This window comes from Syzygium oleosum, unplaced genomic scaffold, assembly GCF_021117445.2.
Source record: "Syzygium oleosum isolate NSW1041296 unplaced genomic scaffold, Sole_v2.1 Sole_v2.24, whole genome shotgun sequence".
Classification (NCBI taxonomy): Eukaryota; Viridiplantae; Streptophyta; class Magnoliopsida; order Myrtales; family Myrtaceae; genus Syzygium; species Syzygium oleosum.
The window spans coordinates 3,149,823-3,167,336 of NW_026607508.1; the positions used below are offsets into that span (position 1 = coordinate 3,149,823).

The window sequence follows — 17,514 nt, forward strand, 5'->3', positions numbered from 1 at the left end:
TTGCTTGAAGTTAGTAACTAATTATTATTTTCATTATGGACGATAACTTATCTTTAAACATTTTCGCGTACGTGAAAATATTTTTCAATTTATTTAATTTTGTAAGCGATATAAGTGATTATTTTTACAATAATATTTTTCAAATCATTCATTTTTCACGAAACAAATGAAGTCTTATTAGTAATTGATCCTTCAAAGTTCTATGATAGAGAATTGTTTTATGCAAAGTTGACTTCGGCAAATTTTCCTACTTACTTGAAATTCTTCCACCACAATTCAAGTCTTCAAAACAAAAATCTCCTAAAAATTCATCTTTCGATTCATAATCTTCTAAATTCTGGAACGGAAATTCGAAAACCTTGGTGTCGATTCTTCATATTTCATCAATGTGTTGGCTAATCTGATCTAGAGGCTCGCAAAACAACCTTTGAAGTTGGGAATTTCAAAATCATCAATTTCCGATCGGTTGTAATGAAGCAATTGAATGGATATTGATGTGCTCGCCTTTGGCCTCGGATGCATTTCCAATCACAAGAAAGGTTGTTTTGAATCTCTAGGCAAAAATCATCAATTTATGCTCTTTTATTTTGCGAAAAATGAATGATTTGAAAATAGTTTTCAAAAAAATGATTACTTGTTTCGCTTATGAAAATTAATGAATGGAAAATATTTTCATTGTCCACAAAAATGTTTAGACATAAAGTGTTGTATATAATGAAAATAATTTCCATCGACTAATCATTTCAAGTGATATAATCGATCACTTTTAATGAAATGTTTTCCAAATCATTTATTTTAAGCGAAACAAACGGAACCTTAGGGCGCTTTTGGTAACGCTTCTGTTTCTCTATTTTTCTGTTCTTCTGTTCCCTGGAACAAAAAAAGAACAGAAATCCGTTGCAGTATCGCATTTTATTTTTCTATTTCCTAGAATAGAAAAGTGGCAAGAAATAGATTTGGAGCGAGAAATAAGAAGTAGAAAAAATCTACTTTTTTGTTCCTAGAAATAGAAATAGAAATAGAAAGGTCCGGTCCTCAAGCCGCGACCTCAGCTCCTCCTCCATCCTCCGTCGTCTGCAAACCGTCTCAAAGCACCGGTCCGGTCCATTCTCGGCTGAAATAATAAAAAAATTATAAAAACTTAATTAAATTAAAAAAAATTCAAAAATTCAAAAAATTCATAAAAATCAGAAAAATTCTAAGAAAATCCATAAAAATCAGAAAAACTCAAAAAACCCATAAAAATTTGCAAAATTCCGAAATTTAAAAAATTTTAAAAAATTCATAAAAAGCTTTCTGGAAAATAAAAAGAGACAAATTTCGGGAAAGTAAAAAGTTTTAATAAACTTTTCCCCAAAAAAATCAAAAATAAAAAATTCACATAATGGCTTAGAATAAATTAAAAATTCCGAAAATTCATAAAAATTAGAAAAATTTCAGAAAAATCCCATAAAAAATTAGAAAATTAAAAAATTCCCAAAATTCATATAAATCAGAAAAATTCTCAGAAAATCCATAAAAATCAGAAAAACTCAGAAAACCCTTAAATATTTGCAAATTCCGAAATTGAAAAAATCAGAAAAATTTCATAAAAAATTTTCGGAAAAATAAAAAGAAACAGATTTAGGGAAAGTAAAAAATTTTAATAAATTTTACCCCAAAAAAATATAAAAAAATTCACATAATGGCTTAGAATACCTGTGGCCATCCACTTTGAGTGAAATTTAAATTTTTTAGGTGCTCAAGTGGTATTTTTGAAGATTCCTTAGTTTAGGGATTAAACTGGGTTTTAAACCCCTAAAAAGGATTAGACAAACCAATAAATCATGGTTATTGATTTTTTTCACTTATAACTTGTACTTATAGTTAAATAAAAGATATAGATTTGAATGCAAAAAATTGGGAATAGAAATTTTGTGCAGTTACCAAACGCATTTCTGTTCTTTTTATATTCCAGGAATAGAAATTTTGTGCAGTTACCAAACACATTTCTGTTCTAGAAATAGAAATTTTGTGCAGTTACCAAACGCATTATTTTGCTCAGAAACTCTTCCGAGAAATAGAAATAGAAAAAACTATTTCTGAAAGGAAATTGTTCACAGAAATAGAAACGTTACCATACGCACCCTTAGTATCTTTAGCTTCTTTGGCCAAATTGTCACTTGTGCCTTTTCATCTCTTCGTTGCTCTAATTTTACTGTACTCAAAGCTATCAGAGTAATAAAAATTTTGATTCACCTGTGCTAGCCGGTACATAAATCCTTAAATTCGAAATTCACATTAAAATTAGGAACGATGCCACGATATATGTACACGACTCTATGTGCCATGGATAATAGTCAAGATCTTGCCCAAAATGCTTTTAGCTACGCAAACTTAAATTAGTTTATACATGAGTCACATATATTTTTCACATGATCATTGATATTTATGGCATCTTTCAATCACATTCATTCTCTCATATCTCAAACCCACAATTTTTGCCAATTAAAGATAGCCATTTATGACACATTTTTCTTTGACACGTCTCCTTTATTTTCAACCATATGTTTACATTAGGCGTGATGTCATTTTCTTTTAACTTTAGCTCATTAATGTTTTTGATCAGATTGCAAATCAAACCTCCTCATTCATTCACCTACTTGCCCATCATGCTCTCTCTCAAACCATTATCCTCAATTGTTCTACCCAATTCCACTTCTTCAAATCGTATCCAAAGAGCACAAGTCCTAAAAGTCTCCATTTGGATATTTCAAAATACTAGCACAAGTAAAGCAAGCTAAGACTTACCATTTTTATTGATCAAGGTTCTTTGAGGTAGGGTTTTTCTTACCTCAACATGGTTAGATTAGGTGTTTGATTTGCCTAGCTGGTGTTAACTCTATGTTCACACAAATCTTTCCATTCAAGGTAAGTGAATCTCTAAGGGGTTGAAGCGAGTTGACTCCCTTAGTACTCTTGATCCTTGTTTGTTTTTAGTAATATCTCTGGGAAGTGTACGTGGACATCATTGTTGCGAGTATGTTGATCTGCTTAGTGGGCGAGTTTTGAGGGAAATTTAACACGGTTGGCTAGTGCTTGTAATCGCTTTTATGAATATGGGAACTTTTTATATGTTTGTAAATCGACGTTAGGGTACGTGCTCACAAAAGATGGAGGGGTTAACATGCTGGATTGAAATTATATTACTAGCACTTGAATCATGTAGGATGCATGTTATATTCCTCGAGTGATTAAAAATTTTCTATTATGCTCGAGTGGTGAGTAGATCTCCTATTTTAGATTTACACCTTTTGATCAATGATCTAAGACTTATCCCGAAATATTTTATAAATTAGTTAAGTTAGGAGTTCAAGGACATTTAGATTAGTGCTTCCGAAGATCTTTTTAAGGATCGGATCAGAGTGCACAATAAAAGTAGGAGTTTATTTTTTGTAGGCAACGTTTTGATTATGCATAGTTAAAAAAAATTTGTACATCACTTTGAATTATTTTTTCATTCAAGGTTCAAATTGTATGGAAAATTCATGCCATGACAATAGGCATCACGATTGCCACAATGTCTTCGCACTTCGGGCTCGTCTTAATCACAACGAAAATTCCTTATCTCGCAATTCAGCCTATCACCATATGATTTGTATCGGAGTAGGAGTTGGCCATGAATTATCGAGGGATATATCATAATTATCTCCAATCCGGTTTTTTCTTCACTCTCTATATTTACAACCGACTAGTGACATTCGGCCGTCGTTCTATAGCTCGTTGAGATGACTCTAAGACCGTCGTCAAAGAGCTTTACCCCTCTTGGCCCGGATGGCTGTCGCTAATGCCGTCGGTGGTGCCTCTATGGTCCCCGCCAGTTGCCTGTTCTGACATCATGGGAGACGGCGGAACACGAGGATGACCCGATTCCAAAAACTCAACGTACGAATTGGGGTAACGCTTTGTCGTTTTTCTCCGTTTCCACTTCCGTCATTTTCTGACCAACCAACCCCAACGTAAACCCTACGAGGAGAAAGTCTCTCTCTCTCTCTCTGGTGTGGCAAGTCGCAGGATCTTGTCGGTTCGGAGTCACAAGAATCTCTCCATTGCAGATTCTCGATCTCGGCTCGAACCACCACCCGGACCCGCGTCAACCCACCGCGCGTCCGCTTCTTGGGAAGGTAATTCGATTGAATTGGTGGGCTTTAAGGATCGCCCGCTTCTCCATTCTTGCAACTGTGCGATCCCTCCGCCCCCTCCCTTCGTTTTCTTGATTCTGTGAACTGAGGCGGGGGTGTTTGCAGTTCATGCTGCACAGGCAATGGCTCCTGCGATGAAGATTGTGTTCGGGCTGCTGACGTTCGTCACTGTGGGGATGATCATCGGTACGTAAGGTTTCTGATTGATGGGTAATCTCTGCTTTTGCAGTCCTTTGAGTCATGCTTTCGACGACCGACGAAGTGGGTCAAGATTAAAATTTTCATATTTAGAGGCTATCAAACTTGGGAAGTGCAATTCTTGGGCAGGGATTCGTTTTATTGATCGTTTCTTGAAATGGTGTTAGCTGAGAATAATCAATTTTGCGTATAATACTGGACCTGCTGTCTTCGAGGACAATGGGGTTTGAACCGGATCTTGATTCGCGTGGATCTAAGCTTCGTTGATTTATCGCATCGAACTGTTTGGGGACATTGCTTTTTAACTCCTTTTATATTTTGGTAGTTGATCAAGGTCTGATTGTAGACGGCTATTATTGACTTCCCTGTATAAAATCTGCGCCTAATAATCTTCAACCCTGGCTTGCTTTTGGGGAGAGTGCAGGTGCTTTTCTTCAGTTGGCATTTATTCGACGGCTGGAAGACTCATACGGTACACAAAATATTTCACGATTTTATACATGTTGATTTCCATCCAAGCATTTTCCCTGGTGATCTATTCCCGAGTTCTTCTTGTGCTTATAAATTTCACGCCTTTAGTTTCTTATGCAAGAGGGTGGTTGATTGGTTCAGTACAAGAACAAGCTACAGAAATATGGGAACTCAAAGCATTTCAGTTTCTGTTGAGAATACTTTTAAGTTTGACAATGATTGCTTTGGTGGTTCTTGTCTTGGTATTTGCTGGTTCATGTTTTGCTCTTTTTGCCTGAAGTTTGGTTAGGCTTAGAACCTGTTACAACTTATCAGGAAAGATTTGCTGGAATTTTGCTCTAAAAGTTCAATTTAGCTTTGTCAGTTTTTTTTTTGTCTCTTTACTGTAACTGTGCACATCAATTGCAAGGGCCATACTGGGTTCTGCTTATTTTGTTAACTTTTTTTTATGCGTTTTGAACATAGTTTGGGCCATGGTGTCACTGGCAACTGTAAAGCTGTCTCTGACTTTATTGTTTCTTATAAGTTTCTTGTACCTTTTTTTGCCTTTAAAATCATCAGCTTGTTAGTTTTTCTATGGTTATTACTAATAAATGAATAGTTCCATATGTTGATAGACGCTTTGTCCTGTAATTGAGCTCTTTTTTGGGTTTCTTGAGCTCTTTTTGAAAATGGGTTTGTACCCTCTTGGTGTGGTGTCCCTGTAGTTGACTTTCTTTTAGTTATTAAAAAAAGGAATTGTCATATTGTTGAGAAGTACAACCTCAGTAATTTCACTTGTATTTCATAAAGTAGATTCTGGATTTCAAGATGCATATTGGTGTTAGTCTCCATATTGGTGGATATCATATTAAGGTCTGAGTAGAAAGGCATAAACTCTGACTAGGATATGCTTGATGGTAGAATATTCTTTATTCAATTGTAGGTTGTCATTTCCTTGTTTGTGTGGGTTTGTGAGGGTTGGGGAAGAGGGGTCGTATGGTGGCGTGTGGGTTGTTAAAGAATCATATCGATCTTCTAAGAGCATTGTTATTCACAGGCACGAAGTTTCCATCTTTTAAAGGAGCTCGTAAAAGTCAGAAAGATGGCTATCTTAAGTTACCTGGAGGTACGTATTTAAGCTTAAACTCTCTTTGAAGTACACAGGTTCGCGTTATTCACTTGTTCATACCTTGTCTTTCATTGTAAAGGCATTGTCAGATAGTGGTTTTATTCGTGGATGAGCTTTTATGTGGTCTTGAGCTCATTAAGGATGATCTGTGATAACTTTTAGCATCCTTTCTTTGTTTCCCTGTTATTCATGGTAGTCATAGCGAATATAAGATACAGGTCCTGCACAGGGTTGCATCTTCTGGACTACATTGTCCAGGACAAAGTTATGCTTTCGATGAGATTGTTTGTTGCCTGTATTGATTCATGGAAGTATCCATACTTATGCCATTGTCTGTTCTTTTTTCCTCCTAGAGAATGGAAGTTGTTTTATAATGCTTCTCTAGAGTTTAGAGTTTACTGTATGCATTATCTCATTGCATTTGAGTTTCTCCCGATGTATGTGAATGGTTTTTTGTTTTGTGCTAATCAATCATTTATCAGAGAAAGATTGAAATTTTCCCTGTCACTAGTCTATATGAAAGGGCTAGCTGAATGGGATTTTTACCCTGATGAATTGAAGGCAAGCTGATTGAGCTTTTTATTATGGTTGGTGGTGAAAGAAGAGTTACCATTCTTACCAGAAAAAAAGAAGGAATAGTCAGTATGCCAATGTTGGAAGAAGGTTGCATTCCCTTCATGCAAGATTACCTACTGTTGGAACAACTTGTCCCAACTTCTGAATTCTTGACTTCTTCTAGTTTTGTCTTTTTCTGTTAACTGCAAATTTTATTTTAAAGCTCATGACTAGATAAGATCGTAACTTGGTCAAGTCAACTAAGAAGTCGAATAATTTTGACAAGAGAATGAGGCTCCATTTGTTTCGTGGAAAATGTGATGCTTTGGGAAAATGTTTCCCATGAAGTTATTTTAAAATATCTTTTGATGTTTGGCTCAACTCGTGAAAATGATGGCGAAATTATCTTCACCCATTTGGAATGAAAATATTTTACTTTTATAAACGGAATTTTAGCTATGCCGATGATCTAAGTTCTATACGGCTATTGATTTGAGCAGAATCTCATCATATCAATATATTTATGATACAAAAATATCTCTTTCAATTGTAAATAATCCGCTTTCTCTCATAAGTAGAGTAACCGTGGTCTTGCTTGAACAATTTACTCATGTAAGAGAGAGGAGACACCTCTAATTTTAAAGTAATTATCAATAATAAAATAATTGACACAGCGATGCTGGTGAAAATTCCAAGTCCAATTTCTCTAAGAATCTTTCACAAACATCTAGTAGGCAAATGATACAGCTACCTAACTATTTATTTCTAATAGAAAATTGAAGAAACATGCCCACCGTAGCTGATTGAAAAGCCCCAAAATGAACAAAAAAGAAACATTGAAAAACATTGCAGATTGCAAAGTATTCACATTGCAGGTGGCAAATAAGTCAGTTTTTTTTAGTAGTAGTCGTTAATAAAAATAGAAAGACATGAGCAGAGAAATCATCATCAAGCGCTCAACAAAATTGGACATGGTGGTGGTTCACCAAGAAAGAAGAATCACATGGAAGGGAATTTCTAAGGTATATTAGTGTAGTGCGCGCGCCCACTCTTTTTAAGACTGTTTTACATTTGGTTACAAAGATTTTTGATAATATCATAAATCACTTTTACAGTTTGTTACGATGTTTTTGTACTTAATTGCAACGACATGTTGTAATTTAACAGTACACTTGAGTTATCACTGAAGTGCCGTTGCATGCAAATCTTTTCGCAAGTTGATGGAAAATGACTTCTGGAATTAACTCGAGAAAGTCATTTGCTCTTTTTTGAACTGGAGTTTTCCCACCAGTTGAAAACAATATCCTCCATTAACTCAATTTCCACACACCAAACACAGAAAAAAAATGACAATGTTTTCCTAAATATCATTTTGTGTGAAACAAGCGGAGCCTAAGAATTTTCTTCTTTTCCCTTTGCACCAATAAAAACCTTACTTGTACAATGGGATATCAAATTCTATGTATTCCACTAAAAAGTAAGCCCAAAAATCTGATGGAGAACAATGGCAACAACCTTTGAAGACTTGGAAAAGGCGTGCAAGATGAAGATATGCTGTTTATTTTCTTTGATTGATTTGGAATTTCATTTAGTGTTTGGAGTCTATTAGGAATTTAATAAGTTACCTTTTTACTAGTTGGAATTGGATTTAATGTTTCCTTTTCATAGTTGGCGGTGGATATGTATTTCCTAGTTTTATTAGAATATTTTGGGTTTCCTATCTTGACTTGGAGTACTCTCAGTACTTTAGAGAGTCTATGTACATCGAGTTAATTCTTTCTTTTGATTAGACTTGATGGTTGTTTGAGTTGGCAGTTCTTTGCTTTGGAATTGTGTGATACAATTCTTCTCTTAGGTGTGATGCTTCAAAAACCCTATGTGTGACACTTAGGTATTTTTGGGTGTGATGAAGCCTAACGATTTATTACTTGTTGTGCACTCATTGTCCTACATCAAATCTCCGTATCAGTTAAACTTTTTTGCTTTGTTTCAGTAAGTCTGCACAAGGTATATTACAGAAGCTGCATTACGTGATATTTTTCCGTATTGTCCTTTTAGTATAACTAAGGCCAAATTTTTTTGGCATTTTTCCAGGCATTTCATTTTGGGAAAATGATAAAGAAGCTGAAATCTTGCGCCTTGGTTATGTAAGTAGAGAGTTAATTTGGTATTGTTTTTATCGTATACAACTAGTGGAGAATGCTCGCTTGTTATATTCTGCATACAACCTGTTCCGTTATGGGGTAACTCCCATTTCAGAGATTGAATGTACACATTAGCCTCTGCAATTGGGTGGACAAACAGAGTTTTTCCCTTTCCTAAATTACTGGCCAAGAGTCTTCAAGTGATGGCACAAGTTTTAATGTTATTGTCTTTACTTAACTGCAAATACATCCCTTGACTTTTCATGTCAGTTGTAGAGTCGCTCTTGTCCTTCTCATTTTTGCAATTAACACCTCAACCTTTTAAGTGGTTGAAAATCATCTCCAAGACTGCTATCCATCCAAAATGGCTCATCTTAATAATCTTCTCCTTTTGGGTGACATCATTCTCAATCTGTGGAATCTATCTCTAGCTCTTCAAAGGTGTCCTTTTTCATTTTTATAAAAGTACCCGGCTATTCAGCTGTTTGAATGCCTTTGGTAGTGATTTAATCTCAATAATCAAAATCTTGGAGCGCTTTGCCTAATGTGCCTAGTCCTAGTCTTAGTTTTGTTATAGTTTGATTGCTCTTTTGTTCCTTAGCTATTGCACATCTCTCACGTACTAGAATCTTCTTTTCTCAAGGAAATAATAATGAATCCTTAATAATAAGCAGAGCATGAAAAAATTAATTGGCTTTTGAGCTGCTTTAAAACAAAAAAAAGGGGAAGTGCATTTATATAGAAGTGTCTATTATCTCTCTTTTTCCATTGTTATAAATTGAAATCACTTGATTCTTACTGATATATCAACTTAATCAAGTTCTCAGCATTTGTTTCTCATGAGTAACGTGATTTATTAGACAAAATTAATGCATGAGGACTACACTTTGGTACAAGCCCATTGCATCTCAAGGAAACTTAATTAACAATGATATCCCACTTATTACACATTATTTGGCGGTGACCCCAAGTATCTTTTCTCTCCAAATTTATATGATCCTTCATGATGACATTTAGTGGCAACTGCTATTTGCATCCCTTACTGCTATTGTGCCCTATGTTGCGTCACACCATCTAAAGTTTTCATAAATCTCGATGTTTGTAATTTTGGAAATGTTGCCCTTTTAATATACGAATTAACTGCGTTGTTATATAATATTTTTGTTGGTAGATCTTCTAAGGTTTTCTATGGATATATTTCTTGTTGTAGGTCAAACCTGAGATTATTAGTTGGTCGCCCCGAATCATTGTACTACACAACTTTTTAAGCACGGAGGTATCTCTATCATCACATGTACTACTGCATTTTCCAATAATTTATGTGTTAAATTGTGAGCAGTACTAAGATTGCATTAGTTGGATTAACTTACCTTAAAGTTCATCTTAATTAAACAAAAGATTGAAGATTTCATTTCATGGGCAATTCATGTTATCATTAGAAATATTGCGAGTTTGAATGCTCTATATATTGAACCTTGTTGGAATATACCTCTAAGATTGTGGTGCTTTTGCATATCATAAGGTGATGATAGGTAATCTAGGTCACAACTATTGACCACCTTGTTTGTCGAACCTTTGAAGTATATGAGGTGGAATCTCTCCATTTTAGGTACTATAAATTACTATTATTTTAATGTACTGGTTAGGGAATAATAACTGAGCATATTGATGTAGGCCAATTTTTCATGCAAAGTTTTCGGTTCCAAGATCATATTTGAAGAAGTAAACAAGTAGATGAGGTGGAATCTCTCCATTTTCAATCTAAAAGATCGTCCTTTGGAATTCAAGCTAGAGAAAAGAAAGAACAACTTTCTTGGTACATGGTATGGTTATAGGTATGCTGAATGCTAGTTTCTCTTGTTCGTGGTTCAAGGGGGTGGGGGAGGGTAGGGTTGGCTAAAAATGTTGTCTCAACCTATAACAAGCTTTCGGCCAAGCGGAGCTTGAGTACTTCATTCCTACATTTATAGTGTGAAGAGAAACAGGTCAAATTCTAGTAGAGCAAATAAAATGTTTTTGTTTCACTTTGTTATTTGTTAGATATTTTACTGAAAGGTGCATGATCAAATCGGAAGACGATTCTGTAGATAATTCTACTCTCAAGTTAGACGAGATGAAGTGGTGCTCATTTGTATGTGACTATGACTTTGACCCTAGTAAAATTCATGAAGTTGGTGAAGCCATGCCGTCAAATGTATTGAAGCCTCCTCTAGTTCTAGAATCAATTCCAACTTTTAGGACTGTGGAGCAACCTTGATGATTACTACAAGCTCGTATTGATAATGGTGCTGATGCACAGGGAAAAATCGAAAAAATAATATCGTGAATGATATGCAACGTGTGTGTGCGTTTTCTTTTCTTAAATTTTACTTGCTGAAGAATTAAGGACTAGGACTTGGCAGCATAATGATTGTGGAATATGCTTTCCCTTTGTTTTTATCTTTCCATTACGTTGTTGACTGTCTTATTAAGAAGAGAGTAGACTTTACTGTATTTGTTTCTAAACTAGCTTGAGTATTGATTACTTTAATAAAAACAACACACAAATGCTAGAGGCACATTTTTTTTCATTCATGTTCCTGGATGAAGGTATGTAATTGATGACGACAGTTGGTCCTTTCCTAAAGCTTTCATTATAATGTACATCATCTCTTAATACTTGTCTTGAGCTCAAAGAAAACTGTTCGTAACTGCAAACCACTTTGAGCAGATCACAAATCCCAAAGCACTATCCAACTAAGCCTACCCTCCTGTACAATGAACTGGAGATACTAGCCTTCCACGTACCCGTAACTGCACTGCATACCTAAATGAACCACAACACAAGGAACATTATACTAAATAGGGCTAATAAATGGTGCAAGGAGATTTACGTTGCTACACTTGATGAAGATCACATTTTTGCCTTCTGCATGTTTGCTGTCTTATTGTTGCGACAGTTCTCATGGATTCATTGTCTCCAACCTTGATTCAATTGGATAAATTAATACAGTTTAAATCTCCATGTCTGGAATCTTATCGAGTCGTGAGCGTTTGTCTTTTGATAAGTTTGAGATAATTGTTGCCGGAGACTTGCAGCAATAGCTTAAAATCCTTCTCAGACATAAGATTCTTTTCTTTTTCTGGATAAGGACATGTATGATGCTTGTTAAGATCTGCAGTTTGGCTTGAACAAGCTGTTGGTAATGCAGAGAATCTTTTTGTCCCCCCCTTTTCTGGAACAAGATGACCCTACTTTATATCCCCTGTAGGAGTTGGAGGTTTGTCTGAAGAACATTGGCTATATGATGTTTATTTAGTTTCCAAGGAAAACAAGATGGAGCAGCAGCCTTACCATAATTCCTTTAAAATAATTTTTGAAGGGTATGAAGAGATTAACTATATCTTCTGTCGTGGCCATGAATGGATTAACAATTGGCCAACTCTTTGATAGAACATTTTACAAATTTTTTGAATTGTTAGTGGGATAAGACTTGGCTTATGGTTGTTGTATCATTTTGTGATGAATAGCATCATAGTTTTGCTTGTGCATATGTAGCTACTTAGGAGAATAGGAAACATTGTTTGCTATTGAAATCTGAGGATGCACTCTGCTGATACCTACAGCTGGTTAATTGGAATTTTGTTTATGTTGCAGGAATGTGACTATCTCCGAGGCATTGCCCTTCCGAGGCTTCAGGTTTCTACAGTGGTGGATTCAAAAACGGGGAAGGTCTACTCTTTTTCTCTTTTTTAGATTTGGTATTTCGTTGATTTATCTTAAATAGTGCTGATAATCTCAATCGGATGATATTGAGTCTCTAGTGTGTACTTTTCTGTGACTTTTGACCAGGGAATCAGGAGTGAAGTTAGGACAAGCTCTGGTATGTTTCTGAATCACGAAGAGAGGAAATTTCCTATGGTGCAGGTTAGTTCAGGATCATAAGTCTATTCTTTGAACCTGGAAATGGTGCCAGTATTTACCAATACAACTAAGTGACATCTAGTGCGATTTGCCTTCTCTATTATGGGGGAACTGTGGAGCATTTTCTCAAAATGAGGTTTTCAATATCATTTCTTTTATCAAATTCAGGCAATTGAAAAGCGCATTTCTGTCTATGCTCAAGTTCCTATAGAGAATGGGGAGCTCATTCAAGTCTTAAGGTAGGAATTCACTCGTTCTCCTGTAAGCTGTTGCTCCTGAGCAGAAGACTAATATGTTTCAGTATCCAAGCTAACATCTCCAGAAGCACAGGTATGAAAAGAATCAGTATTACAAGCCACACCACGATTACTTCTCTGACACTGTAAGTCCATTTAATCTCTTTTGGCTGTTGTACTTTCTTTTGCTTCGTCTTGCACTGTCATCTTGTTGTATAAAGATGTGTTGCCTATTTATGAAACTGAAATATATTTTATTTTCCCCTTTTGTAGTTCAACTTGCAGCGCGGTGGTCAGCGAGTAGCCACAGTGCTTATGTATTTGAGTGAAAATGTGGAGGGAGGAGAAACTTATTTTCCTATGGTAAGTATTTTTCCACGTCGATTCTAAATTTCCATCAATATGCAACTTATTTGGGCACTGTCAGTGTCTGTTCTGTTGATGTCATCATTTGGATTTAGATTGATATAAGTTGCTTCTCATAAATATAATTGACACTACACTTAGCTAAAAATGGGCCAACTCTTAGATGAATTAATTAAATTGATACATAGCACCTTAATCGTTTAATTCATAAGGTCCAGTTTAGATCCAACAAATTTCATTCAGGTCATAAAACAGTGCTACGGGTATCTTGTTTCTGTAAATGCTCAGATAACTGGAACTTTCTAATGCTCTCTGGCCACCAATTATATATGAATCAACTTGTGTTTTTCTGGATATGGTTACTGCCTGAAAGCTCCCATTTGTTTATATACTTGTGTAACTCAGCCATTTTAGTTCCAATCTTTTACCAGGGCAAGTAAATTTCGTATTTTTTAGTCATGGTTTGAATACGAAGGACCTTCAGAAACTTTACTTTTGATAAGAAATATGCATTTCTCAATGTCTGCGTCATTTCTTAACTAATTTTTTCTATGCATTATACATGTATCTGTTTTGATTTCGGAGCATATAATGATCAAAATTCCCATATCAAATTGGAATGACATTGATCATGTGGACAACACAATGATGTGGAGGATCAGATTCTCTTCCATAACATTGGCTGGCATACAATATGGAGCTGCTTTATAGGGAGGGGAGGGTTGAGGCCTTCTAGGGCTTTCTTTTCTTGATCTGTACTGTCTAGGTTGTCTATAGTAATTTGTTGAATTCTCTACTCTATGTTACCACCAATTTAGTTGAGCGTATGAGAGAGGAGTCTGTGCAATTGCTCTACTTCTGTGATTTTGTTTGCCCAACTTTTGGCATCCTTCCCTGTCTGATGCCTTTTTTTTATGCTTTCTACTATGTTTAAAATTTGGCATCTCATGGTTCCTACTTTGGTTTGCTGCATAATCAACTTGGTTTTGAGGCAAGCTTTGGATCAAATTCGTAATGGACATTGCTTTCTCTTCACGGGCTAGCATTTTCTTAATATTACATTGATACATGTGACGTGGCCAGCATTGACCGATAAATTGGCATGAAGTGCTCTTGAATTTTATCATTTGCTGCTGTCTATTATCTCTGTATTAGAGGCTGGTTTTTTTCGTTGACTCGGTGTTTGCATTTATAGGCTGGAACAGGTGAATGTAGCTGTGGCGGAAAGATGGTGAAGGGCTTATCAGTGAAGCCAGTGAAAGGAGATGCAGTGCTCTTCTGGAGCATGGTTCGTCTCAATTTATTTGTTACTAGAGTTGGGTGTTTCTTGCTTACGTAGATATCATGTGTCGGCACACATGTCAGAGTGCCTTTTTATTAAAGGAAAATCACTTAGTAATCATTCATGCCAGCATTACATAGACGGGAGAAGTTAGGTATGGTTTGGCGTCCAGGGACTACAATGTAGTAGAAACCTCTGGTCTTCAGATAAGTTCATCAAGTTGCTTTAGTATGCCAAGTTTTTGTGAGGCCTTGCATGTGTATCTAAATGGTCATTTCTTCGGGATATTAGTGATAAGGGAGATGACTGAAGATTGCATCGCTTGTGGTTTGATGGAATGTAGCATTAGGAATGCAAAGTTTTGGGACTCAGTTACTCTTACTGGAAGGAGGAGACTTCGATTTGTAGTTGTAAGTTGTGAGTATGCTGAGTTTTTGTGTGGCCTCGCATGTGTATCTAAATAGTCATTTCTTCGGGATATTAGTGATAAGAGAGATGACTGAAGATTGCATTGCTTGTGGTTTGATGGAACGTAGCATTAGGAATGCAAAGTTTTGGGACTCAGTTACTCTTACTGTAAGGAGGAGACTTTGATTTGTAGTTGTAAGTTGTGAGAGAAAGATAATCAAGATATGCTGAGTGGATGAGATGTTAGACTAACCAAACTCGCAATTTTTTCCTTGAAAGTCCCCCGAGTCCAAGTTTGATGCTGGGTATTATATTTTCTTTTTTGGCCCCATGTGATTGGCAGGACAAATTCTTCATTTTGATCTTGGCTTATCTTCATTTCTTTTCAGGGACTAGATGGACAATCGGATCCAAAGAGCATACATGGAGGATGCGAGGTTCTAGCCGGCGAGAAATGGTCAGCTACTAAGTGGATGAGGCAAAGAATCACCAGCTAAATTGATTTCTGAGTTATTAGATTACACGGGGTGGATTTTCTTGCACATTCGTCACCCCGATATAAGCATCTTAACATGATAGGAATGAAGTTTCATGTTGGTGACAGATACAAAATAGACACGGCGAAGATAATATAGTGATGAAGTGTTCTAAAGTCGGCAAAATGGATTGCCGACCCTATTTTTTGAACTGGCATTCTTTTTGTCCCATGGGGAATCACGGGTTAACACAGATTGTCACAAAAGCAAGGCCTGAAAAGGGGAAAAAAACATTTGGGTCGTGTCAAGTCATCCTAATTTACTCCTTTACTAAGCTGTCCGCCATTGCTCTGTCAAAGCGCCGTAACCCAAGTATCCGAATCTTTCGTTGGCCAAGAAACATACGCAAGAGCCTAGCTTTTTGCATATTGGATCAGTTAATCTTCTATCAGAGCACCTAATTTGCCCGTTCGGTCTTTGCCGGTGACAAACGCATGCTAGTTGGGGAAGAAATGTGCGGAGTATGGCATGACTTCTTGAGGCAAATGTGGGCTGGGAAGCATTGTGGAAGACAGTGGTTGACAGCAGTTGCTGACCTTCTTATGTTGCGTAATTTCTTTATGCAATTGGAGAAGAAACGAGGCATGCAGTGTTGATGTTGGGCTTGAATGCAATGTCACGTTTTGTGCATGAATCCGAATCCAGGTGTAGATCTTTGTATCCTAAAGGATATGAGGTAAAGCACGCTCAAGTATGATACATGGTAAAAAAATGTTACATGAAACATTCGGTACATGTTGGAGCGATAATTTGTGAACTTTTCAATTTATATCCTAAGTGACATATGAGAAGGATGTTTGAATTTGAATCAAGAAACAGAACTTCGAGAGCGTATATCAAAATGTTGAGATACTTGAAAAGATGGGATAAACGCTTTTAAAGTCTTCAAACTTGTAATGAAAATGTAATCGAGTGCTAAAATTTTAAATTTGTGCGCTGAAATATTAAAACTTAGCAAAAATCGCAATTAAGTCTTTGTGTCATTTCCGTCCAATTTGAGTAAAGGGGAATAATAGCACGGCTTTTAAGGTCATGCGGCGATAATTTGATGTCAAGTGGGTCATACGTGAGGAAATAAAAAAAAAGGGAAAAATAAAAATAAGCCAAAAAAATAAAAGCAATAGAAATTGGGGCTAAATGTAATACGGCACCGCAGCCCCACGTTCGTCAGCCACAAGCGAGGGCCCTCACACGGTGGTGATGCCTTACCAACACCATGCAAGGGCCTATAAGACCTCACCGGTGAAGATGAGGCGGCAACGCAACGTCATTCAAGCAATAACGACGAGGGTCACTGTTGCCACCCCCTGTTCTAATTTTTTTTTCCTGGGCTTTCATGCTTTATGCTTTTTGTTCCTTTTTTTGTTTTTTGGGATTGCTCGTTGACATAGCGCCCGCCTGAGATCAAATTAGTCCCACGTGAGCCACTGTTGCCATCCCCTGTTCTAAACATTTTTGTAGATAATGATAATATTTTTCGTTCATTCGTTTTCGAAAGTGATACAAGTGATTATTTTTCAGAAAATACTTTCCAAATCGTTCATTTTATGCAAAACAAATGGAGGCTTAATCTTTATTCTCGTTAACGAGCCAAGAGCTTCGAACCAAAAACGTTGATAAAGAAAAAATAGAAAGGAAGAAACAAATTGAGCGGCCCATTAATATAGTTTATTATAGTTCACGTCTACTTTAGATCTTCCATTAATACTTAAATTAGGATAGAACGTGATTATGTTTAAACTACACCGTATAAAGGCAAATGCGTTACACACGCACAAAAAAGGGAATTTATTTGAATAATTAGACTATAGAATGAATTAATTGTGGAAACATTAAGTATTACGCTATAATCCTTCTGTTAATTGAAAATGTTTTTAATATTTTTTCAAAGGAAAAACGAGAGTGATCTGAGTACTTGCATTTCTTCACCAGACGGATTAGGGTTTCTCCTTCCTCCTCCTCAGCGCATAGTAAGATTTTCTCGCTCCTCTCTCTCTCTCTCTCTCTCTCTCTCTCTCTCTCTCTCTCTCTCTCTCTCGTGCATAAGATTTTCAATGGAGAATCACTGAGAAATAAAATATAGCATAACGCTGTCCTCAAATGAAGGAGAAGAACTGTATGT

At 36.3% G+C, this 17,514-nt stretch overlaps 1 protein-coding gene across 1 annotated transcript; it reads left to right on the top strand.

Moving 5' to 3' along the window:
• Positions 1–3,995: 3,995 nt before the first annotated feature.
• On the top strand, positions 3,996–15,543 carry LOC115693221 (prolyl 4-hydroxylase 1). Its single transcript, XM_030620199.2, has 14 exons — positions 3,996–4,014; positions 4,095–4,163; positions 4,287–4,367; positions 4,804–4,851; positions 5,890–5,958; positions 8,611–8,663; positions 9,871–9,936; positions 12,298–12,372; positions 12,493–12,567; positions 12,733–12,803; positions 12,895–12,946; positions 13,074–13,163; positions 14,362–14,454; positions 15,246–15,543. Exons 3-14 carry the CDS (start codon positions 4,304–4,306, stop codon positions 15,351–15,353), a joined length of 864 nt encoding a protein of 287 aa, XP_030476059.1. The 5' UTR covers positions 3,996–4,014; positions 4,095–4,163; positions 4,287–4,303; the 3' UTR covers positions 15,354–15,543.
• The last annotated feature ends 1,971 nt before the right edge of the window (positions 15,544–17,514 follow it).

Bases quoted from the DNA above. Each gene is read 5' to 3' on its own strand.
- LOC115693221 (XM_030620199.2), top strand. From the start codon at position 4,304: ATGGCTCCTGCGATGAAGATTGTGTTCGGGCTGCTGACGTTCGTCACT. The intron at 4,368-4,803 runs GTACGTAAGGTT...GGGAGAGTGCAG, and splicing joins CACTGTGGGGATGATCATCG to GTGCTTTTCTTCAGTTGGCA. The intron at 12,804-12,894 runs GTAGGAATTCAC...CCAGAAGCACAG, and splicing joins GAGCTCATTCAAGTCTTAAG to GTATGAAAAGAATCAGTATT.